This window comes from Galleria mellonella, unplaced genomic scaffold (genome assembly GCF_026898425.1).
Source record: "Galleria mellonella isolate WM207_F2 unplaced genomic scaffold, CSIRO_AGI_GalMel_v1 utg150, whole genome shotgun sequence".
In the NCBI taxonomy this organism is placed as follows: domain Eukaryota; kingdom Metazoa; phylum Arthropoda; class Insecta; order Lepidoptera; family Pyralidae; genus Galleria; species Galleria mellonella.
The window spans coordinates 743,331-768,572 of NW_026442002.1; the positions used below are offsets into that span (position 1 = coordinate 743,331).

General features: G+C 39.2%; 2 protein-coding genes and 1 non-coding gene across 3 annotated transcripts in view; 1 reads left to right on the top strand and 2 right to left on the bottom strand.

The window, feature by feature from the left end:
• Nucleotides 1-932: 932 nt before the first annotated feature.
• On the bottom strand, nt 933-14,351 carry LOC113515878 (ran GTPase-activating protein 1). The gene is made up of 12 exons (XM_052892270.1): nt 14,123-14,351; nt 12,851-13,038; nt 12,235-12,369; nt 10,966-11,118; nt 10,322-10,491; nt 8,270-8,372; nt 7,086-7,197; nt 5,542-5,631; nt 4,757-4,891; nt 3,897-4,006; nt 1,895-2,074; nt 933-1,150 (listed from the first exon to the last, which is right to left on the bottom strand). The coding sequence occupies exons 1-12, from the start codon at nt 14,232-14,234 to the stop codon at nt 959-961; spliced, it is 1,680 nt and encodes a 559-aa protein (XP_052748230.1). The 5' UTR covers nt 14,235-14,351; the 3' UTR covers nt 933-958.
• Trnae-uuc (transfer RNA glutamic acid (anticodon UUC)) lies at nt 3,152-3,223 on the bottom strand. Its single transcript has one exon. It is a non-coding gene; the product is annotated as a tRNA-Glu (tRNA).
• A 1,269-nt stretch (nt 14,352-15,620) lies between the features above and the next one.
• The window catches only part of LOC113522652 (cytoplasmic aconitate hydratase-like), a 64,692-nt gene continuing 55,070 nt past the window's right edge, over nt 15,621-25,242 (top strand). Inside the window, exons 1-5 of the mRNA XM_052892189.1 lie at nt 15,621-15,776; nt 21,807-21,902; nt 23,625-23,788; nt 24,270-24,415; nt 24,908-24,977. Of these exons, the coding sequence (XP_052748149.1) occupies nt 15,770-15,776; nt 21,807-21,902; nt 23,625-23,788; nt 24,270-24,415; nt 24,908-24,977 (483 nt within the window). The 5' untranslated portion in view covers nt 15,621-15,769. The remainder of the gene's footprint in view (nt 15,777-21,806; nt 21,903-23,624; nt 23,789-24,269; nt 24,416-24,907; nt 24,978-25,242) is intronic.

The window sequence follows — 25,242 nt, forward strand, 5'->3', positions numbered from 1 at the left end:
TGTAATGGACGATGTTTCGTTTTTTTTTATACAACTTAGAATGGCAAACAAGCTGACGTTCCACCTGATGGAAAGTGGTAACCGTCGCCTATACACATGAGCAGTACCATGGACATAACAGAGTATACTGTTTCGCCCATGATACCCACCATGCGTTGCCATTCCTGAGGACTCGGGTGTTATTTCTCTGTACACTGTAAATTCACGCCATATCCCATCCTTCAAACCGAAACACAGCCATGCAAACACAACTGCTTCACGGTAGAAACACGAACGGTACAAAGGTGGCCAGGCAAACGACTTCTGTACAGTCTCCCTCTGGTAAATGTGGTCCTTATGGCAGTTTACCATTGAGAGGAATTTGAGTTGCCACGCTTGAAAGGCGAGTTAGCAACTACATTTCACATAAGTTACATTTTTAATGGATGATAATGGAACGTAACCCCGCCTGCGCTATCGGTATACACTGGCGAGGTACCAGTGAGAGATGATAGGTGAGGATGAAAAGGCAGGTCAGTTAGCCCATCGTGATGAATACACCTGGAATCCAGCACGACCTGATCGAGTATATTACTAGTAATAGGTGTCTTAGTTTCCATTACTAACCCCCCCCCCCCCTTAGAGGGGAAAGGGATTGTTAATAATGGAGTCTAAAAATCCCATTGCTAGCAATATACCCAACCAGGTCGACCTCCTCGCGGTTCCCCCTGGAAACTATCATGGTTAATTCCTGATGAATTCATCATGATGCGCTAACTGGCCTGTTTTCATTCTCATCTATCACCCTTCACTGGTGCTCCGCCAGCGTATCCCGTTAGCGCGGGCGGGGTTACCATACCATTTTCACCCATCAACCCCCCCCCCTCCATACTATACATTATCCATTTGTACTTCATCTAGAGAAATGGTATAAAAATAAAAACTAAGTTCGGTCCATGATTTAGAACACGTTTATTAATCACGACTGTAGCACTTTGTGTTTCTCCACCACGTCCCTGGTGTCGGGCGCGAGGGTCGGCAGCTTGCTGCTGATGAAGAAACGGAGCGTGTCCCGGAGGGGCGCCGGGAAGAACGGCTCCTCGATCACGTCGGCGAGCGCCGCAAAGCAGCCAGGCAGCAGCCAGCGAATCTTGTAGTCTTTGTTCTCAGACTAGAACAAATATATTTATTATAACTGATCATACATTTATATGTGGTCCCGGCATAGAATGGACCACCCCTTGCTTTCCCGTGGGTGTCGTAAGACGCGACTAAGGAAGGACGAGGGATGGGCAGCAGCGTCCCTCTTAAAACATCTCCAAAGCCTTATCTGCAGTTGCCAACCCATTTGCCAAGCGTGATAACTACTGGAAACCCGTATGGGGGAGGTCTATGTCCAACAGTGGACAGTTAATAACTGAATATGAAATTTTACTTTAAACATTTTTTTTTATGTAATTTACAATACAGGCAAACAATCTGACGGCCCACCTGATGGTAAGTGATAACCGTCGTCTATACACATGAGCAGTACCATGGACGTAACAGAATACTGTTTCGCCCATGATACCCCCCATGCGTTGCCATTCCTGAGGACTCAGGTGTTATTCCTCTGTACCCTGTAAATTCACGCCATATCCCACCCTTCAAACCGAAACACAGCCATGCAAACACAACTGCTTCACGGTTGAAAAACGAATGGGACAGAGGTGCACAAGCAAACGACTTTTTGTACAAAGTCTCCCTCTAGTAAATATAGTACAATAAAATTGTACAATTAAATATAATACAATAAATACTGGGTCTCTGACGGGTTTAATTCGCTACTGTAATCAAGTACTGCCGCTTTACGGCAGAAACACGAACGGGACAGAGGTACCCAAGCAGAGAACACAAAGTGTAGTGTATATCATACCTTGATAAGTCCAAGAGCCTTCAGCATACAGTTGGCCAGCAGCCAGGCGGCCGCGTGCTGCTGCCCGGCACGAGTCAGCAGTTTGGGGAACATTTGCCGCCCGAGGGCGTTGCAGACGCCGGCCGCGCAGAACGTCGCCTCTACGTAAGCTTGGATCAGCTCTGATGGCTCCCTGATTGACTGACCAACATACACAATCATTAAATACCAGTTATATACCGCGGTTTCGCCCGCACAAATCAGTACATACAGTATCCTATGTTCTGGGGGGAAGGGTTTGTTAGTAATGGGGACAACCAGTGCCATTGCTAGCAATACACCCTGTCAGGTCGACCCCCACGTGGTCCCCGCTGGAAACCAACGTGCTGAATTCCTGGTGTATTCATCGCGATGTGCTAACTGACCTGTTCCCTTAGCAACTGCATTGCCCCCTTTGGGGGGAAAGGGTTTGTTAGTATTGGGGATCTAACTGACCCGTTGCCGGCAACACGCCCTATCAGGTCGACCTCCACGTTTTTCCCCTTGCAAACCATCGTGGTTAATTCTAGTGGAATTCGCCTATGATGGGCTAACTGACCTGCTTCATCCTCACCTATCATACCTCACTGGTGCCCCGCCGGTGTATACCGATAGCGCGGGCGGGGTTACCATTCCATTATCACCCAAAAAAAAAAAAAAAGAAAAACCCTATGTTTTAATTTTGGTAATAACTTGTCTGTGTATAAAATTGAATGTATTTACGTTTAGTGGTTTTTGTATGAAAGAATAATAGACATCCATCTATTTTGACAAATTTTTAGGGTTAGATTATTTTATTTATTTATTTATTTAATAATAATATAAATATAATTCCAGAGGGAGACTTTGTACAAAAGTCGATTGCTTGGGTACCTCTGTCCCATCCGTGTTTCTACCGTGAAGCAGTTGTGTTTGCATGGCTGTGTTTCGGTTTGAAGGGTGGGATATGACGTGAATTTACTAGGTACAGAGGAATAACACCTGTGTCCTCAGGAATGGCAACGCGTGGCGGGTATCGTGGACGAAACAGTATACTCTGTTATGTCCATGGTACTGCTCATGTCTATAGGCGACGGTTACCACTTTCCAATATTGAAAATGAATGATGTTTGTAAAAGATAAAGGCTTTTGGTACGATTTTATTATTTTTAATTAACAAATTTTATATAAAAAAAAATCAGAAAAAAATTAAATAATTCATATTAAAAATAATTTACAAAATGTCATGCAAAAAGTGATTTCCCATACCGGGAATCGAACCCGAGCCTCCTGGGTGAAAGCCAGGTATCCTAGCCACTAGACCATATGGGATGTGAGGGACCAATCGAAATTTACGTAAACAATCAAAACAGATTGAATAATATGATTAAGAAAAACAAACATAAAAATACCAATATTGCCTACTAGCTGTATCCTGTGGCTTCGCCTGTATGATTCAATTAATAAACTATGCTTTACGCATGGGTAATATCAGTCCAATTCCGATATGTATATATTGGGTTTTTTTTAGACATTGATGGCGGAAAAAGGGTCATCACCCATTCCAATATCGCCCATATCGGTCGGATATCTGTATTTTGATGGAATTTTTCATGACGTGTAGGACTCCCCCCCCCACTAGATGGAGTGATGACTTGAAATGCATTGCAGGGAGTCCATAGATGCAGGTGGCTCAGGACCGTTCCTTACGACAGTCTACGAGGAAGGGGGAAAAGGGATTGTTAGTAATGGAGTCTGACTGCCCCATTGCTAGCAATCAGGTTGACCTCCACGCGGTTCCCCCTGGTAACCATCATGGATAATTATTTATCAATTCGTCATGATAAACTAACTGACCTTCATCCTCACTTATCATCACTCACTGGTGCCCCGCCGGTGTATACCGATAGCGCAGGTTACCATTTTATTGTGATCCATTGAAAAAAAGTCTATGGGGAAGGCTTATGTCCAGCAGTGGACAAATAACGAAAGAAACCAGTATTACCTGTAAGTGGGCGTCTATAACATCTGCCGCGTTGGGTCCCAGCCTGTCGAGGTTGGCAGCGGTGGGCTCCTGCAGGAACCTGCCCACGTCTGTCACCACTTCCTCCACACCTGAAATGAAATAATATCAATGTGGTTTCTGCTTAACAGGACATACAAAACCCTGTAATGTAACTAACTACGTTTGTATAAAGAAATTTATTATTATTATTAAAAAAAAAAAAATGTATAAAATAAAAAAAAATTCTGGAAAAATTGTGGAATGAGCTCCCTGCCGAGGTTTTCCCAAGAGACTACAGCATGGGGTTCTTCAAAAGGGGGGTAAAGAGGTTTCTACAGGGTCGGCAACGCGCGCGTAACACCTCCGGTATTGCAGGCGTTCATAGACTACGGTAACCACTTACCATCAGGTGGGACGTATACTTGTTTGCCACCTCAGTGGTATTAAAAAAAAAAGTTTCCTATTGCAACCTTATGGAGGGAACAATAAAGTGTACATACATACATACATACATACATATCTGTCACGCCTGTCTCTCATTACGGTAGGCAGAAACAATGGAACGCCAAATGCTTCGATTCAAACGAACCTCTTTCGCTTCCTCCACATTCATCAATCTTGTCATACACGCTCGCCGGTTACGGGTACTTTTAATTTGGCCCTTCTTCAGCACGTCGCCTGTTCGGTCGACATACGTCCGTCTAGGGTGGCACCTACCGACATCTCCATTCATTGTTGGTCGATAAATCTCTTTCGTAATTCTTCTTTCATCCATCCTCTTCAAATGACCAAACCAACGCAACATTCCTTTTTCGACGTTAAGTGTATCTATCTATCTATATATATATATATACACCAACCTGACGTGTCCAAGGTGATATCTTTGACTATATCGGCTGCACTCGAGTCGATGTGCTGAGCATCTTCTGTGGCGCTGTCTTCCGAGTTGTCCTCGGATTCCTCCTCTTCTTCTTCTTCATCAGAATCCGTTGCATCTGGAGAAGATAATTTGATAGCGTGTTTATTTAAAACAGTCAATTACAGAATTGCTTATCTACGGTCCCCATATGGGTCGATCCTGTATCCGAAGGACCAATTAAACACATATAACTTGATACAATTGTATTTTATTTATTTATTTATTCATTAGTACATATATGTCTGCATGGTGGACTTAATGCTAAAAGCGTTCTCTCCCAGTCAACCATAGGTAAGTGTCAGAATACTCGAATGAGGTACTAGTAATTATTGACATATGATATACATACTAAAATTACATATATAAACGAATAAATATATATAAATAACATAATATATTCACACGAAATTGAGAATAATATACCAATAGTTTCCGCAGCGAAAGACGACGACAGATATAGCATATTTTCTTCAATATTTTTACACGCGATCAAAGAGCATTTTTTTACGTTACTAAAGTTTTAGTAAGGATCCCTAATCTTTTCTAGCAATAAATATAGCCTATGTTACTCAGGGTGAATGTAGCTTTCTAATGGTGAGAGAATTTTTGAAATCCGCAAAGTAGTTTTTGTGTTTATTCATTACAGACATACATACACACAAAAATACAAATATTTCCTCTTTATAATATTAGTGTAGAAGTGTAGATTAGAGAGATGGTGTCTACCGTCGCTGTCGTCGCCGTCGCTGAGTTCAGCGCAGGATCCGAGCCGCTCGCGCATCGTCTTCTTGTTGGCGGCGCCGCCCAAACTGTTGCCTGCGGTACAAATATAAAATATTTATTTATTTATTTATTCATTAAAAAAAATTACAACATTACTAGTGTGCTAACATACAAAATTAAAATAAAAGTATAAAGGGAGACTTTGTACAAAAGTCGTTTGCCTGGATACCTCTGTCCCACGTGTTTCAACCGTGAAGCAGTTGTGTTTGCATGGCTGTGTTTCGGTTTGAACGGTGGGATATGGCGTGAATTTACTGGGTACAGAGGAATAACACCTGAGTTCTCAGGAATGGCAACGCATGGGGGGTATCATGGGCGAAACAGTATACTCTGTTATGTCCACGGTACTGCTCATGTCTATAGGCGACGGTTACCACTTTCCATCAGGTGGACCGTCAGCTTGTTTGACATTCTAAGTTGTATAAATTTTATACCACTATAGAAGAAACGGATTGTTAGTAATGCGATACTACTAGTCCCATTGCTAGTAATATACCCTGTCAGGTCGACCTCCACACGGTCCTACTTTCAAACCATCGTGCTGAATTCCATGTGTATTCATCACGATTGGCAAACTGACCTGCCTTTTCATCCTCACCTATCATCCCTCACTGGTGCCCTGCCAGTGTATACCGATAGCACGGGCGAGGTTACCATTTTATTATCATTCGGTCAGGTCGAAATCCAAGCATATAACTACAAAATAACATGAGAAACTACAGAATAACATGAGTAACTACTGAATAACATGAGAAACTACAGAATAACATGAGAAACTACAGAATAACATGAGAAACTACAGAATAACATGAGAAACTACAGTTTGGCATTCTTCAAATGGGGGGTAAAGAGGTTTTCAGGGTTGGCAACGCACGCGAATACCCCTGGTATTGTAGGCGTTTATAGACTACGGCAGGAGTTCCCAAATTTATTTTATCTACTACCCACTTTGAGAATAAATTATTTATTTATTTATTTATTACATCCACTGGGTGAGCCTTGCAGTCTTCCAATACGCTCACCCAGGAAAGCATCAGTACAATAACATATAAAAAGGTATATTACACTAAAATAATAAACAAAAATAATATAAAAAGATTTAACTCAAACAAAAAAACGTGTGAACACAAACACTCTGTGGTCACTCGACGAGCCTCCAGCAAGTTGGAGGCAAATACATCCAATTGCGGATACTGGCTTAAATTATTTTTCAACGCCCCCCCATTTTTTCACTTACTAAACCACTATTACTTCAAGATCAGCAAATTACCCCCCAATCTACACAACACCTCCATTTCTTTCTGGGTCCCTTACCGCCCCCCTTTAGGCCCGCAGCGCCCACAAGGGGGCGTTATCGCCCAACTTTGATAAAGGCTGGACTACAGTAACCGCTTACCATCAGGTGGCCATATGCTTGTTTACCACCTCAGTGGTATAAAAAAATAAGTATCAGGGGGTGAATTGGTTAAAGAAATTGCACTGCTCACCGGCAAGCACGACCCTGGCCAGCCTGGAGGCGCTGTCCTGTGTGGGTGTGATGGCGTCCACTAGCTCCATCACCGCCTCGCGGCCGATCTCGTTGTGGCTCACGTCCAGGGACTGAAAGATGCAATATTAACGTGAATACAGCTTCATGGAACAGATGCTCCTACCTTCATCATCATTTCAGCCATTATCTAACAACTGAGAATTCACCAACCTATTAGCAAAGGAGGGGGAGATTGTTACTAATGGAAACTAAGAATCCCATTGCTAGCAACCAACCAACAAACCCAACCAGGTTAGGGGGGGAAAAGGATTGTTAGCAATGGAGTTTCACAGCCCCATTGCTAGCAATATACCTTATTAGGTCGACCTCCACGTGGTTCCATCTGGAAACCATCGTGAACAATTCTTGTTGAATTCGTCACGATGGGCTAACTGGCCTGCTTCATCCTTATCTATCATTCTTCACTGGTGCCCCGCCGGTGTATACCGATAGCGCGGGTGGGGTTAACATTCCATTATCATCCATTTAAAAAAAAAACCAACCAGTTCGACATCCATGCGCTTCCCCCTGGAAACTATCATGGTTAATTCTTTTTTTTTTCTCGGCAATTCCTGATGAATTTATCACGACGGCCAAACTGACCTGCTTTCATCCTCGCCTTATCGTCCTTCACTGGTGCCTTACCAGCGTATACCCATGGCGCGACGGGGGAAAAGGGATTGTTAGTAATGGAGCCTGAGAATCCTATTGCTAGCAATATACCCAACCAGGTCGATCTCCACACTGTTTATACTTGAAACTATCATGGTTAATTCCTGATGGATTCATCATGATGGGCTAACTGGCCTGCTTTCATCCTGTCATCTCTCACTGGTGCTCTGCAAGCGAATACCGTTAGCGCGGGCGGGGTTACCATAACATTTTCACCCATCAAAAAAAAAACTCTAACGCTTTGGAATTATAATTTTTGTTTGTATAAGTAAAATCCGTTATTGGCTGTATTCATAAGAGACTTAGCATGTAAGTTGTGTTTTTAAGAGCTGTAGATTTTTGTATAAAAAATAAATAAATAAATGAAAGCAGGCCAGTTGGGCCGTCGTGACGAACTCGCCAGGTACTGGCCATTATAAAATACACTGTTACGCCCATGGTGCTAACGCATTGCCACTCCCTCGGACTTACCTCTAGCAATGCAGTGTTGTCTTTGAACGCCTTCGCCAACGCCCTCGCTCCCTTACTCTTCAGTAAGCAGTCACCGAAGTTAATTGATTTCAAATTTTTCAACCTAAAAATTGAAAGACATGTGTCTTTGATTATATTAGATAGACTATCTCCATACAAATGCTTCGAGAACAGCGAATCAACTTTTTCATACAATTTTGCAGGATAATTTTTTTTTTCTTGTTTTACACAATTTAGAATGGCAAACAAGCTGACGGCCCACCTGATGGGAAGTGGTAACCGTCGCTTATACACATGAGCAGTACCGTGGACATAACAGAGTATACTGTTTCGCCCATGATAACCCCCCATGCGTTGCCATTCCTGAGGACTCAGGTGTTAGTCCTCTGTACCCTATAAATTTACTGCCATATCGCACCCTTTAAACCGAAACACAGCCATGCAAACACAACTGCTTCACGGTAGAAACACGAATGGAACAGAGGTGGCCAAGCAATCGACTTTTGTACAAAGTCTCCCTCTGGTGGATGTTTCATGTCGATACGTCATTTAAAAATGCTATATGGCATTGATTTGGCTACTTCTAGAATCGACGCAGACAAAGCAATAGGCAATAAACTAGTATTTTAAAGATAATATATGTCTTATGTCCACTGCTGGACATAAGCCTCCCCCTTAGGGGGTTTTACCAATAGATGCCACTCTTGGTAAGCGGGCTGGCAACCGTAGTTGGACATAACAGTGTATGTTTCGCCCATGATACCCCCCATGCGTTGCCATTCCTGAGGACTCAGTGATTCCTTTATAACTTCCATATTTATTTTGTCTTATAATTTCTGCATCTTGTTTAATGCGTAAACACTCATTTTATTTATTAAATAATACGTCAAGATACATTGTGTGCGTAAGTATATAGAACACTGATAAAAACAACGAGTCAATTTGACAATTAGCTGACAAAAAGTTAAGCCGTTTTTGAGGCTCGATGCTCTATCTATATACGAGTATAATCTAAGGTGCATATATCAAGAGAGGAACTGGCTGAAAACCAGCGCTGTGCAGCTGCACACTCTGCACTGGGACACTCGCAACATCAGCTGAGCCAGTTCCTTTGGCTTAATACAAGACACCTATACATGTAATATTTTTATATTTTCAGTTGCAATTATGTATTGTGAATGTGAATGTAAAAAAGACTCCATTTTCCGCGCTTAGCCTCTCATTTGGGCCGCTGTGCGTATGAGTCGTGGCTAGTACAGCCAACCTAGCTCCGCCCAGAAGCGCAGAAGCTTCCTGGTACCTTCACAGATCTCACGGAGCGACCTCACCGTTCCGAGGATTTCTAAACGTTGATGGGCCACAGCCTCGCATTCCAGGATTACGTGAGCAGCCGTTTGTTCGGCATCGAAACAGCCTCGACATAGAGGGCTGTCTGTGGCTCCTATTGTGTATAGATGTTTGTTTAATGGACAATGGCCCGTTATTGTCCCTATCATTATTTTGAGGTTTTTTCTAATTGCAATTATGTATTTCTATTCTATTATTTATTATTATAGTCGTGCGGTCCCTGCATAGAATAAACCACCCCTTCCTTTCCCATGAGCGTCGTAAGAGGCGACTAAGAGAATGTAATGGTAGAGGAATGGACAGCATCCTCTTAAAACATCACTGAAGCCTAACTGCTGTTGCCAACCCACCATTCGTGGTAAATACTGGCAAAACCCCCTTATGGGGGGATGGATGAAAATGGAATGGCAGCCCCGCCTGCGCTAGCGGTATACGCTGGCGGAGCACCAGTGAGGGATGATAGGTGAGAATGAAAAGACAGGTCATTTAGCCCATCATGATGAATTCATCAGGAATTAATCATGATAGTTTCCAGAGGGAACCGTGTCGAGGTCGACTTGGTTGGGTAAATTGCTAGCAATGGGAATCTCACTCTCCATTACTAACAGTCCCATACCCTCCCCCCCTCCTTATGGTGAATGTCTATGATCAGCAATGAACAGTGATGACCATTATGACGTGATGATGTAAGTAGATTATACATACGTGGGTAAAGCAGCAGCTATCGCCGCAGCGCCCTTCGCTCCAATCGTGTTATCGTTCAGGTTGAGACAGGCCAGCCTCGGGTTCTGTTTGAAGGCCTCCGACAGCGCCGAGATGCCCACGTGGTATATACCATTCTGGGGCATCGCCAGTTCCTCCAGTGTGCCCATTTGCTGAAATTATGAATAACCATTTATAATTTTTTTTTACACCACTGAGTTGGCAACCAGGCATACGGCTCACCTGATGATAAGCGGTTACCGTAGCCTATGAACATCTGCAATACCAGAGGTATTAAGCGCACGTTGCTGACCCTGAAGAAACCTCTTTACCCCACTTTTGATGAACCCCATGCTGTAGCATTTTGGAAAAATTTTGACAGACGGTAGGTGACGATAAAAGTATGTCTCTAAAAGTAGGCTAACTGACCTGCTTTCATCCTCACCTATCATCCTTCACTGGTGCCCCGCCGGTGTATACCGATAGCGCGGGTGGGGTTACCTTTCCATTATCACCCATTAAAAAAAAAACAGTATACTATCGCTCATGATACAAAATAAAAAAAAAAAAACAAATAGTCTATTGACTTGAACCCAAAAAAAGTTCATCAAAAATCACCCAAACAAATAATATAATTTGTAACATACCTGGAAGACCTTGGCCAGGGCTGTGGACCCTTCGTTTTCTAATCTATTCCGTCCCGCTATGAACACTTTCAGCTTCCTCGGGTTTGTGGACAGTGCTTTGGCTAGGAGACGAGCTCCGGATATGCCCAGCCCATTATTATTCAGCCTGAGCTCCTGAAAAATTAAAAATAATTAGGTTTTTTTCATAATTTTGGAAATTTCCATCATAACATTGAATGCCCAAAAATTATATAAAGGAACAAGTTCACTTTATGTTGATCGTGTCTGGATACCTTTTTAATGTCCATTGCAGAAAAAAAAACATAGCTATCACATTTATTTTTTTAACCATTTTTCTTTTAATTTTCAACATGAGTTATATGACCTTGATTTATTTCACCAATAAAAAAAAACATGCAAAGAAGAGTTAACATGGAATGGTAGCCCTGTCTGCGCTATCGGTATACGCTGGCGGGGCACCAGTGAAGGGTGACAGGTGAGGATGAAGGCAGGTCAGTTGGGCCATAGTGACCAATTGAACAAGAATTAACCTTTAGGTTGAAGTGGAGGGATTGTCAGTAACGCGAACTACCAGACCCATTGCTAGCAATATATTCCGTCAGGTCGACCTCCACGTGGTCCCCCTGAAAACCATTGTGCTGAATTCCACATGTATTTATCACAATGGGCTAACTAAATTGCTCTTTCATTTTCACTTATCATCCCTCACTGGTGCCCCGCCAGCGTATACCGATAGCGCAGGCGGGGTTACCATTCCATTATCACCCATTAAAAGAAAACCACTGTGGTTCCCAGAGGAACCGCGTGAAGGACGATCTGATAGGGTATATTGCTAGCAATGGGGCTGCTAAATCTCATTACTAACAATCCCTTTCCCCCAATATAACTAAGTTATTGCCAGATGGAGACACTGTACAAGTCTTTTACAAGGATGATATTGTTATTTTTAGTAAAATGAAAGTATCAGAGGACTTTGCTACAAAAGTCGTTTGCTTGGCCACCTCTGTCCCATTCGTGTTTCAACCGTGAAGCAGTTATGTTTGCATGGCTGTGTTACGGTTTGAAGGGTGGAATATAGCTGTAAATTTACAGGGTATAAAGTACACCCGAGTCCCAAGCAACACATGGCGGGTATCATGGGCGAAAGAGTATACTCTGTTATGTCCATGGTACTGCTCATGTCTATAGGCGACGGTTACCACTTTCCATCAGGTGGGTCATCAGCTTGTTGGCCATTTTAAATTGCATTAAAAAATTATTAATTGGTACCTGCAGATGGTCACACACGTCACTCTGCAGCAGTTTGACGAGCCCCTCGACGCCAATAGGTCCGAATGCATTGTCACTCAAATCCAGCACCGAAAGCCTCGCACCTGCCGCTATCATGCCATCACCGAGGGCGCTCTGGAATTGGACGAAACAGTTTTAGCTACAATCCTGTAATGTAATGTAGATTGGACTCTATTTTCCGCGCTTAGACTCTCATTTGGGTTGTTGTGTGTATAAGTCGTAGCTACTGTACAGTACAGTCAACCTAGCTCTGTCCAGAAGCATCCTGGTACCTACACAGGCCTTACGAGCGACCTCTTCTGAGAATTTCTATATGCTTGTTTAGTTTGCAGTGTCCACTGAGAGCCCTTGTTAATACACACAGCTATGATACCCTTTGTTTAACTAGCCGATGAAGATTTAGGGGCACAACCCAAAACACCATGACGTGGGTTCATTAAAAAAATATTTTATTCTAAATAGACTGAACAGAGAATCGAATCCATTTACATAAAACAATATGTACAACAATATATATTTAGTGAATATATTTCTAAAGTAAAGCAACTACTCTACTGCAGCAAAGAACTGGCTCCACATAATCAAATATCCTCACCAATGCAGGCGGTATCTCCGTCTTCATTCGTCCAGTGAACATGTCTGAGAACCTCGCCACCTTCAGCTCGGGGTGGTGCTCTAGCGCCTTGGCGATGGCCTGCGCGGCTGCCACGCCCAGCGTGTTGCCGGTCAATGTGAGGTAGTGGAGGTCGGGGCATGTGTTGATCGCGTCCACAATTGGTTGTGCTGGAAGGAACATTGTTTATTTATTTATTAATTTTACACTTTATTGCAACATTTACAAAAATAATAGATAGATACTCTTTATTGTTTCCTCCAAAAGATTATAATAGTAAACTTATTATAAATATAAACAATTACAAGAAATAATCACAGTGAGAAAACAATGGGCAACCTTATCGCTAGAAGGGATCTCTTGCAGCCACAACCTTTGGATGGAGAGGAGTAATTATAAACAGTTTGATCAGAGGCACGAGACTCTGTTCATTTTTAAACACATATAGAGATATGCATACATACAATAATGTGAATATATAAATTTATATTTTTGTATGTATGTAAGTTTGTAATGAATAAACTCAAAACCTACTTTGCCAATTTCAAATATTCTTTCACCATTAGAAACATGAAATACCTATTATTTCTAAATAATTATATGTTCATAATATATGTATATACCAGAGGGAGACTATACAAAAATCGATTGCTTGGTTACCTCTGTCCCATTCGTGTTTCAACCGTGAAACAGTTGTTTGCATGGCTGTGTTTCGGTTTGAAGGATGGGATATGGCGTGAAATGACTGGGTACAGAGGAATAACACCTGAGTCCGTAGGAATGGCAACGCATGGGGGGGTATCATGGGCGAAACAGTATACTCTGTTATGTCCATGGTACTGCTCATGTCTATAGGTGGCCACCATTATACATCAGGTGAGGCATAAAAAAATTTTTTTTTTCTTTCTCACACCAATTTTTTTTTTATTTGCATTTCGGACTCATCCCATGGTCTGTGTGCTACACATCCATAACATAACATATAAATATAACATATTTATCTATTCCATAATTATTTTTTTAACACATGCGGCTCACCTAATAGTGACTAGTATACGTACGGCAGGTGTGCTGCCGGTCTTTTAAAATTTGCGATATTACCAAACTATGGACATACGAGAGGTTATGTTTTTTTTTAATATCAATTACGATAAAAATTTAACAACCACAAATAAAACGAAAACATATTAATTAATTTTAAATATGATATTAAAGTAACTTTTAAAATAGATGCAGAGAAACGGGTAAACAAACCATCTTTTTCCGTGTCAAGTTTGAGAGACTTTCCAGAAAAATCCACACCACTTATAGTTCTACTTGGATCACTCAACGCTGTACTGATAGAATTTAAATCAAAAGAAGCCATTTTACACGATATTAATTAGTTAATTTACACAAACATTCAAAAAACATAAAAACAATAACACTGGATTGCAACGGTTATATTTGTATTTTCTTTTTTTAATTTAGCTTGTTTATCATCAGAGGCAAGCAAAGGAATTATATCCATGCATATAGCCAGAAATATTATTGACATAGATAAAGAATTGACTATTAATACACGTGAATTATAATTAGATGTTATAATAATATTTATAATATTATTAACTTCCAAAAAAAATATATACTAAATTTATAGAAAAAACTACAATAAAGCGTTCGGATTACAGTATGCAGGTATATTAAATGTTTTTTTTTAAAGTTATTTTTGTAAAAGATTTTACACAAAAATGAATTATTAGGAAATTTAAATACATAGGAAACATACTTACTTTTTTAAAATAATGTTATAATACTTTGGCGAGTGGTATTGATATAAAAAATGCTTTATCCTTCAATTTATATAACAGTTTTTCTGGAATGAAAATATTTACTTTTTACATTCTAACTATTCATTTCATGTAGTAGTGTAACAGCTAAAGTGATGTCACTTTCGCAGCGGCTCCAAGTCCAAGACCGGAGTCCGGAGTGGCGACGCAAGCGTCAATTGTGGCGTCTTTTAGAATGAGAAATACAGCTAAAGTGAATAACACAATACTGTGAATTCATTCAGACACTGTTAGTTATATGTAAAGTTAATAATACAGCAATGCACAGCATGACCAGTGGGAGAGTTTGTTCGAATTATAAAGACATTCGGATAAGCGGTGATTCGAATTATTAAGGCCCTATTGTATTCTTTTTTATGCAACTCTGGTTGCCATACCATACAGAAAAGTGAAAATCATCGCTTATAGAAATTATTAGTACCATGGGCATAACAAAGTATACTGTGTTGCCCATAATACTCTTTATACGATGCTATTTATGAGGACAAAATTTTAGGTTATTGAAACATATACTAACCAAGAAATATTATTTTTGCTTTATAGTTTATTTGTATTTTATAAAAAAACGAACAGAGTTTTGTGTTTCCGGTCAAATTGTTTACAATTACTCCTCTCCATTCAAAGATTACCTGGAAGAAATCGCTTTTAGGAATATGGCTGCTCATTGTTTTTTTCATTCTTATTGTTTGTGTTGTACTTAGAATAAGTTTATTAATGTGACCTTTTGAAGGAAACAATAAAGAGTCTATCTGATGTATTCACCGCAATTGTTTTATGCATTCTTGCTGCGGTTCCAAATTAAATTATTACAATAAATATAAATTACATTAATTTATATTTATTCTATTCTTTATCTATGTTGCATGATTACTAATCTATGGTTTATTCATTCATAACTTTCATTCCCTACCATTAATTTCCATTCTACGTCACTGACTGACAGCGATTGGTAGTGTCGTCTCGGTTACACTTATTTAGTACGCGAATTAACAATTTCTTTTATCTCGATCATCAATTCGAGAAAATTGTGTTTTCTCCCAACTAGTGCTACGTGACTTTTCAGCGATTTACTATGGCGGGTTAGTGAATTTTTTTTAATTCTAAATTTGAAAAAAAAAAAACATTTTTACTGCCTATCTGAATGTATCAAAAATTTCATGAAATGTTCACATTTCACATTAAATATGTATATTTTATGATAATTTTATGTGCATTTCTCTATTGTTCGTTTACCTGTAATAGAATGTATTATACCTTGTGTACTTGGTCAACGCTTCGACAAGTGTACTCAATATTTATTTAATTTTTCTCATTTCAACCTAACCTTTGCTCTTGTCGAATCGTCAGCGAACATTTTCGCGGTTGTTAACTACATAGTTGACACAAATACCATTATCAAACATGTGACAAGGTCAGCTTTCTTACATTTTTACGTACCTACGCTGCTTGATAGTGTAAAATTATTATAATCCACAAATCAATTGCACAATATTTATCAGATTTTTATATTACCCAATTATCTTGATGATAACCCAAAACGCAAATACTACGCTATTGTGAGATAAGTTTTATCTTATAATCGTTTGGAAAATGTAGGCAAGTACTTACTTAGGTACCTACTTCATCACTGTTACAGAATTCAATTCCGGAATCCCGAATGACTCGAGGCAACGGGTCGTTGAATATACAGCTTTTTTTTTATACAACTTAGAATGGCAAACAAGCTGACGGCCCACCTGATGGAAAGTGGTAACCGTCGCCTATACACATGAGCAGTACTATGGACATAACAGAGTATACTGTTTCGCCCATGATACCCCCCACGCGTTGCCATTCCTGAGGACTCAGGTGTTATTCCTCTGTACCCAGTAAATTCACGCCATATCCCACCATTCAAACCGAAACATAGCCATGCAAACAACTGCTTCACGGTTCAAACACGAATGCGACAGAGGTACCCAAGCAATCGACTTTTGTACAACGTCTCCCTCTATAATAATTATACTATATACATTTATTGTATAAATTAAAACAAATAATTAACGGTCATTCAAAAATTATTTTTAATTATTCATTTTAATTTATACAGTGAGTTTATATCTAATTATTATAGCTGTATATGTAACTCCCTGTTGCCTTTCTCATTCGGGATTCCGGAATTGTTTTCTCTGATCACCGTGTAATCTACATTGCTAGATCCAATTTTTTTTTTGATGATACCAATTACGAAGTATGATTTTCTTTTTTGATCGGTGAAAATGGTATGGTAGCCCCGCCTGCGCTAACGGTATACGCTGGCGGAGCACCAGTGAACGGTGATAGATGAGAATGAAAACAGGCCATTTAGCCCGTCATGATGAATTCATCAGGAATTTATCATGATAGTTTCCAGGGAGAACCGCGAGGAGGTCGACCTGGTTGGGTATATTGCTAGCAATGGGTCAGTTAGACTCCATTACTAACAATCCTTTCCCCCCTGAAAAGGTAGGTCAACCCATCGTGATGAATACACATGAAATTCAGCACGGTGGTTTCCCACCGCGTGGAAGTCGGCCTGACAGGGTATATTCTATATATTCTTTATTATACTTAATACATGCGACGATTAGTTGAACAAGTTGTTAGCAAGGGAGGACTTATCTCTGAAAGAGATCTCTGCCAGCCAACCCAGTAAAGAAAGGGATTGTTAGTAATGGAGACTGAGAATCGCATTGCTAGCAATATACCCAACCAGGTCGACCTCCTCGCGGTTCCCCCTGGAAACTATCATGGTTAATTCCTGATGAATTCATCATGATGGGCTAACTGGCCTGTTTTCATTCTCATCTACCACCCTTCACTGGTGCTCCGCCGGCGTGTCCCGTTGGCGCGGGCGGAGTTGCTGTGCCATTTTCACACATCAAAAAAAAACCCAGTGTAGTTAGAGAGAAGATAATTTAATTTGGGTAATCCAGTGCGGGAAAGGTACCGGCGAAAATAATGTAAATACAACAAACACTATTGTGAATAAATATATAAATACGTAAATAAGTAAATAGATAATTGCTAGCAACTGTATAACAATGGTGGTCAGAATTACTAACAATCCATGTTGAAATCTATGGGGAGCAATTTGAACGTACATATTTTCTACTAGCGGCCCGTCCCGGCGTCGCACGGGTGGACATTTTTACATTTCAAAAACTGGCCATTAAGGCTGCACATGCGACGGAAGCTTAAAAATGGAGTAACTTCTCCCGTTTTCCCGAAATTTCCCTTCACTGCTCTGCTCCTATTGATCGTAGCGTGATAACAAGTATATTATAACCTGCCCAGGAGTATGAAGAATAATTGTACCAATTGTTCGTTAAAATCCGTCTAGTTTTGTTTCTATAACGAACATACAGACAGACAGACTAAAATTTTACTGATTGCATTTTTGGCATCAGTATCGATCACTAATCACCCGCTGATAGTTATTTTGCAAATATATTTCATGTACAGAATTGACCTCTCTACAGATTTATTATAAGTATAGATATAGGTAAAAAAAAAACCTCTAATCCGATTTATAAGTAGCGAAGTTACGAAGTGAAAAACGTGAAAAAAAAAGCTACAACCTCATTTGAAACTTGCTGTTTGTTGAAGCCAGTTGAAAATTAACATTTATCCCTTTATACATAAAAACTAAAATCTACAAAGCTATTTTAATAACTTACACTTTCTTTCGAATTCGGAATTTAGCTGAAAAAACGGGATGAAACAGTTCAACGACGTTTTTATGAATATGGGGGGTAAGAATCGAGAGATTTAAGGGTATCGCAAGCTGATTGCAAGATATGTAATCAGGGGGCAGTCGGTTAAATTAGACAGGTAAAGTCTACCTGCCTAAAGCTACGTCATTGCATATTTTTATCTGCATTACTATATATGTCATAGATAGAGCGTTCAGTATCAAACACGTGTCAAAGTTCTGTCAATGTAATCAACTAATATGACTTTTGGCTGACAATTTCTTTTTTAATAATAACCAAAATTATAGTACATTACAGCAGCGGCCAGCGACTGAGGCACTGATGGACGAACGTGCATATGTGGGCCAAGGAGTAGCCGAGGCACACATACGTGAATCCATCAATGCCTAGTTGTGGCCAAGGCTTGTATAGTACTTTTCTCAAACAATGCGCGGAAATCAAAAACACAATTTTACTTTTTAAGTTCAATGACGAATAACGAACAATAATAATTTTTCACGCGCCATAATGTTCCTTTGTTTTTTTTTTCAATAAACAGCTTTCTATTTGCAAGCTAGTTCGAAATTTAAATAAACCTTTTATTAGTTACCTCCTTGGTAACCATGTTTCGAAGTAAAAGGACATTCCATTTTTAAATTACAGAACAGATATGAGTTTACATAGTAATTTATCTGGCCGCAAAACACGACAGATATGGATTTTAATACAACTTTTGCCGGCCGCTGCCCGCATGTATCTGGCCAGTACGGCAATTTTGATTTATCTCAAAGAAGATTGTCAAAATAATGCTCACATTTCCAAGCATGTTTGAGAAAAAACTATAGAATGCTTTTTTTCAGTGTTGCAAGTAATTGCATTTAAATGTCCCAAATTATAAATTAGTATACATGTACTAAATAAAATGGCCGCCATTTTCAATGATTAAAAAACAAAAAAACATATTTTATGTCTGTATTTAGATAAAAATCATAGTATTTTCAGTAAAAATAATCATCACGACTTGTCGTCCTGGCATAAAATAACCCTTCCTTTCCTGTGGGTGTTGTAAGAGGCGACCAAGGGCTGCAGTCCATCGCTCGCTCTCCTCCTCTAAAGCAGTTGCTAATCCGTTTGTCAAGTATGGTATCTACTGACAAAAGCCCTTAAAAGGGAGGCTTATAATGATGAAACATCATCACAAATAAAGACATGTTTATATGTATATAATATGGATTTATTTAAATATTCACTAGAGAATGACTTTGTACAAAAGTCGATTGCTTGGGTACCTCTGTTTCATTCATGTTTCTACCGTGAAGCAGTTGTGTTTGCATGGCTGTGTTTCGGTTTGAACGGTGCGATATGGCGTGAATTTACAGGGTACAAAGGAGTAACACCTAAGTCCTCAGGAATGGCAACGCATGGGGGGTATCATGGGCGAAACAGTATACTCTGTTATGTTCATGGTACTGCTCATGTGTATATGCGACGGTTACCACTTTCCATCAGATGGCCCGTCAGCTTGTTTGCTATTTTAAGTTGTATAAAAAAAAAAACATGTATCAGTAACTTAAAATATACATTTATATATTCACATTATTGTACGTATTCACAACTCTATATGTATTTAAAAAATTAACAGAATTCCGTGTCTCCAAAGTAGAATTGTTTATAATTACTCCTCTCCATCCAAAGGTTGCCTGCAAGAGATCGCTCTTAGCGATAAGGTCGCCCATTGTTTTCTCAGTGTAATATTATTATAATATTACATTTTTTGCAGTATTTATAATAAGTTTACTACTATAATCTTTTGGAGTAAACAATAAACAGTATCTATCATCACGAATCCCTGTGCACTGTTTATCTTGTTCTTTTAAATATAATCCCAAGAATTTTGTATTATTTTTATTTTTTAATTTAATATTTTACAATATTATTTTTTTCCACATATTTAGTATTAACTGTACATACTGGTAACCCTATTTACGCACACACACTGATATAAAAACGTTGACCCGTTTTTGGCGAAACATTACAAATGCTTCATGCATTACGAATGGAGATACTCTATCTATGTAATCTAAGAATTTCATTAAGTACTTAATCTAAGATTAAATATGAAGATAATATTTGGATTTAGTTATTGGGCTAATTTGATTTATTAATAATCCTATTTATCACTATTATAAATGTGAAAGTTTTTGAGGAAGCATGTATGGATGTTTATACCAAAGGGAGACTTTGTATTAAAGTCGTTTTTTTTTTTTTTTTTTTTATGCAACTTAGAATGACAAACAAGCTGACGGCCCACCTGATGGAAAGTGGTAACCGTCGCCTATAGACATGAGCAGTACCATGGACATAGCAGACTATACTGTTTCACCCATGATACCCCCCATGCGTTGCCATTCCTGAGGACTCAGGTGTTATTCCTCTGTACCCTGTAAATTCACGCCATATCCCACCCTTCAAACCGAAACACAGTCATGCAAACACAACTGCTTCACGGTTGAAACACGAATGGGACAGAGGTGCCCAAGCAATCGACTTTTGTACAAAGTCTCCCTCGTTTGCTTTCGCACCTCTGTCCCATTCGTGTGTCAACCGTGAAGCAGTTGTGTTTGCATGGCTGTGTTTCGGTTTGAAGGGTGGGATATGGCGTGAATTTACAGGGTACAGAGGAATAACGCCTGAGTCCTCAGGAATGGCAACGCATTGGGGGTATCATGGACGAAACAGTATACTCTTTTATGTCCATGGTACTGCTCATGTCTATAGGCGAGTGTTACCACTTTACATCAGGTGGGCCGTCAGCTTGTTTGCCATTCTAAGTTGTATTAAAAAAACGATTTGAAGGTATTAAATAATACTAGACTACAAATATTTGAAAAGTTATTCAAATGGACTTGTTTACAAGCAGTTTTAAATCGTCATTCTTTAAATCTACTGCAGGGTTCAGAGAGTTGTTATCTGTTGAGAAGAGCCCGCGAGAAACTCAACAGTTACTCTTTTAAATCTCTGTTAACATTATGTGTATTTATTTAAATGTACTATGTCTAAAATTGCATGGTCGTTAGAAGCCCGCGCATGATCGACTAACACCATGCACGTTTGTCATTCGAGTAATCGTTTAGTGTGGAATAGGCTTTGTTCAACAAGTGTTTTTTAATAACAGTTTTAAACTTATTAGAAGGTAGATCCAAAATATCCTTCGGTATCTTATTATAACATTTAATGCCCATTCCCATAAAAGACCTATTAACTGTTTTTAAACGATACTTGGCAACAGCAAGTTTGCATTTGTATCTAGTGTTAAGATTATACAGATCGCTGTTTTTAAGAAACACTTGAAGATTCCTGGGTTTCTTTTTTTTTAATTTGATTTCTTTGTTACAGCCACAAGCAATCCGTACGAGAGGTTGCTTCGAACAATCGATATAAATGGAAAGACATACAAATATTATGACCTTGCCGCTTTGGGCGCCAAATACGGTGAGTCTGTTTTGTTCTACATCTTTGACTGGTACCAGTGTTGCCAGATTGGATATATTTTTGTAATTTTAGGTAAAAAAAAAATCTGTTCGCATTTTTTTTTTGAGACATTTTTGGAAAAAATACTTTTGGATAATAGTTTCTGTATAAATGTATGAATGATGGTGGCAAAGCAGAGTATGGAAATTGAGAAAGAGAGAGTAAAATAAGGTAAAAGTAGAAACAAAAGTATAAACTTTTGTTCCTATTTATTACATATTAGCCGTCAATCTCTCAAAGACTAGATTTGTCATATTCCCTTGTGTGCACACACAAGGAAATATGACATATGTATATATTTATATGTGTATTTTTCTGTTTTTTGTATGTATTGTATATATATATATATATATATATATATATATATATATACATTACAGGTTCTTGTATTTTATGCACGAAAAATTATTAATTCACTCTTGCGCCACCTGCCCACTTCTATCTGTTCTCCTTTAACCAAAGGTTGTCTGTAAGAGATCGCCCTAACGATAAAACGCCTTTTGTACCTTTATGTGTATATTTCAATCTGTATTTATGTAACTGTATTTCACTTGAACTATTCACTTGTCATTGTATATTTTTATTTATGGTGCAATAAAGAGTTAAATAAATAAATAAGTATTATTAGTAACAATATATATTACATATAAAAAAAATGGAATTTGGACAGCTAGTCAGTCCGGTCAACGTTCTTACATTGATATAAAATTAACTATGTAATTAACTAATAGGTATAAATTAAAGACTTATCAATAAGTCATACAGTCGATGGATTTAATAAAAACTAAATTTAAAAATAACATTTTGGACCGTATATATATATTTTTTGATGCGTGAAAATGGTATGGTAACCGCGCTAACGGGATACGCTGGCGGAGCACCAGTAAAGCGTGATAGATGAGAATGAAAACAAGCCAGTTAGCCCATCACGATGAATTCATCAGGAATTAACCATGATAGTTTCCAGGGGGAACCGCGAGGAGGTCGACCTGGTTGGGTATATTGCTAGCAATAGGATTCTCAGTCTTCATTACTAACAATCCCTTTCTCTCTTTGGACTGTACTCAGACTTGAACTGTCAGAAGGTCAGAATTGAACGTGGAGTCGTAAGTTCAAGCTCGGGTCAAGCAATTTATAATCTCTTTTATAGTATAATGCTTAACAGGTTAAAAACATATAATATATCACCAGAGAGAGACTTTGTATAAAAGTCGTTTGTTCGAGCACCTCTGTCCCATTCGTGTTTCAACCGTGAAGCAGTTGTGTTTGCATGGCTGTGTTTCGGTTTGAAGGGTGGGATATGACAGTGAATTTACAGGGTACAGAGAAATAACACCCGAGTCCTCAGGAATGGCAACGCATGGGGGGTATCATGGGCGAAACAGTATACTCTGTTATGTCCATGGTACTGCTCATGTCTATAGGCGACAGTTACCACTTCCCATCAGGCGGGCCATTAGCTAGTTTGCCATTCTAATTTCCATAAAAAAAATTATCAACTATGATTATTAGATTGATTTCGACTTAGAAAATCTCACTGAATAAGTTTCCTTTTTGCAAAAAGAATCATTGTAATCGGTCGAGATGGGAAGGTTTAGGCTACGTTTGAAACTTGTATAAGTTATGTGGACGAAGTCGCAAGCGAATACCAGTTACTCATAATTGTGAATTATGCCACCGCAGACCGTTTGCCGTTCAGCATCAGGGTGCTCCTGGAGTCATGCGTCCGCAACTGCGACAACTTCCAAGTGCTGGAGAAGGACGTGCAAAACGTTCTAGACTGGGAAAGGAACCAGGCCCAGGATGCTGTGGAGATCGCCTTCAAACCCGCCAGGGTTATACTGCAGGTATGGTGTTTTCCAAATTTTTAGACACCACCCGGCTACCTGGCATAAGCGTGGATTTTGGCCACAACAGAATATCAGTGTTTTGCTCTTTTGAGGGCAAAGCAATAAACTGAGTTCCAGGAGGAAGGGATTGTTAGTAATGGAGTCTAACTGCCCCATAGCTAATAATACACCCTATCAGGTCGACCTCCACGCGGTTGCTCCTGGAAACCATTGTGGTTAATCCTTTATGAAAAAAAAACTCTTTTCTTTAATGGGTGAAAATGGCATGGTAACCCTGTCTGCGCTATCGGTGTACACTAGCGAGGTACCAGTGAGAGGTGATAGGTGAGGACGAGAAGGCAGGTCAGTTAGGCCATCGTGACGAATTCAACGATAAATTAGTCAAGACAGTTACCAGGAGGAACCGCGTGGAGGTCGGCCTGATAGGGCTAACTATTCCCCCCCTCCCCCCACCTAACTCTCAAACACCACCTTCCAGGATCTGACAGGTGTTCCGGCCGTGGTAGACTTCGCAGCCATGCGCGACGCAGTCAGAACCCTGGGCGGCGACCCTCAGAAGATCAACCCCATATGCCCAGCTGACCTGGTCATAGACCATTCAGTGCAGGTGGACTTTGCTCGCACGTGAGTACTGTTTAGCCGACTTTAAAAAAGGAGGTGCTTTCAGCTCAAATTTTTTTTATAATGTACAATTTATTTTTAGCTTTCAAACCATTGCTGTGTATTATGGTGAATGAAACAAAAAAACAATTTTCAAATCGGATTGAGTTTTAAAATTAATTTAAATAATTTCAATATAAACTATTTAGGAGTTATTATAACTATTTTAAAATTTATTATTTAATAACCATATTTTAACTATTTTAATATTAATTATTTATGAGCCATTTTATTATGAGTTAATTTTAAAATGGTCACACCATTTTAAAATTAACTACATATGAAAAATTATAAACAAAGTTTTACTTATTCTAAAAATCGACTATTTATTAATCATTTTATAATTAACTATTTATTAACCATTTGAATATAAACTATTTAGGAGCCATATTGTAACCATTTTATAATTAACTATTTCTCAACCATTTTAAAATCTGAAATCACGTCTTGTTACAGACCGGACGCGTTGAACAAGAATCAAGAATTAGAGTTTGAAAGGAACAAAGAAAGATTCCAATTTTTAAAGGTGAGTATGACTTCAGTCAAGCATATTAGTACATACCGACAGACAAATACTTGTGGTGTTTTATTTGTAACATCTTGTATTGGCGTCTGTGACAAAATGTTACCAAACTCCTTCGAAACGGCTTTTCCGATTTTTATGAAATTTTGTGTACATATTAGGTAGGTCTGAGAATCGGCCAACATCTATTTTTCATACCCCTCAATGATAAGGGTGACCCTCCCCAAAAATTTTTTTTTTTTATATATTTTTTATTTTTTTTTTATAT

Bases quoted from the DNA above. Each gene is read 5' to 3' on its own strand.
- LOC113515878 (XM_052892270.1), bottom strand. From the start codon at position 14,234: ATGGCTTCTTTTGATTTAAATTCTATCAGTACAGCGTTGAGTGATCCA. The intron at 12,370-12,850 runs GTGAGGATATTT...GTCCAATTCCAG, and splicing joins CGGAGATACCGCCTGCATTG to AGCGCCCTCGGTGATGGCAT. The intron at 4,007-4,756 runs GTTGGTGTATAT...ATTTCATTTCAG, and splicing joins TATCACCTTGGACACGTCAG to GTGTGGAGGAAGTGGTGACA.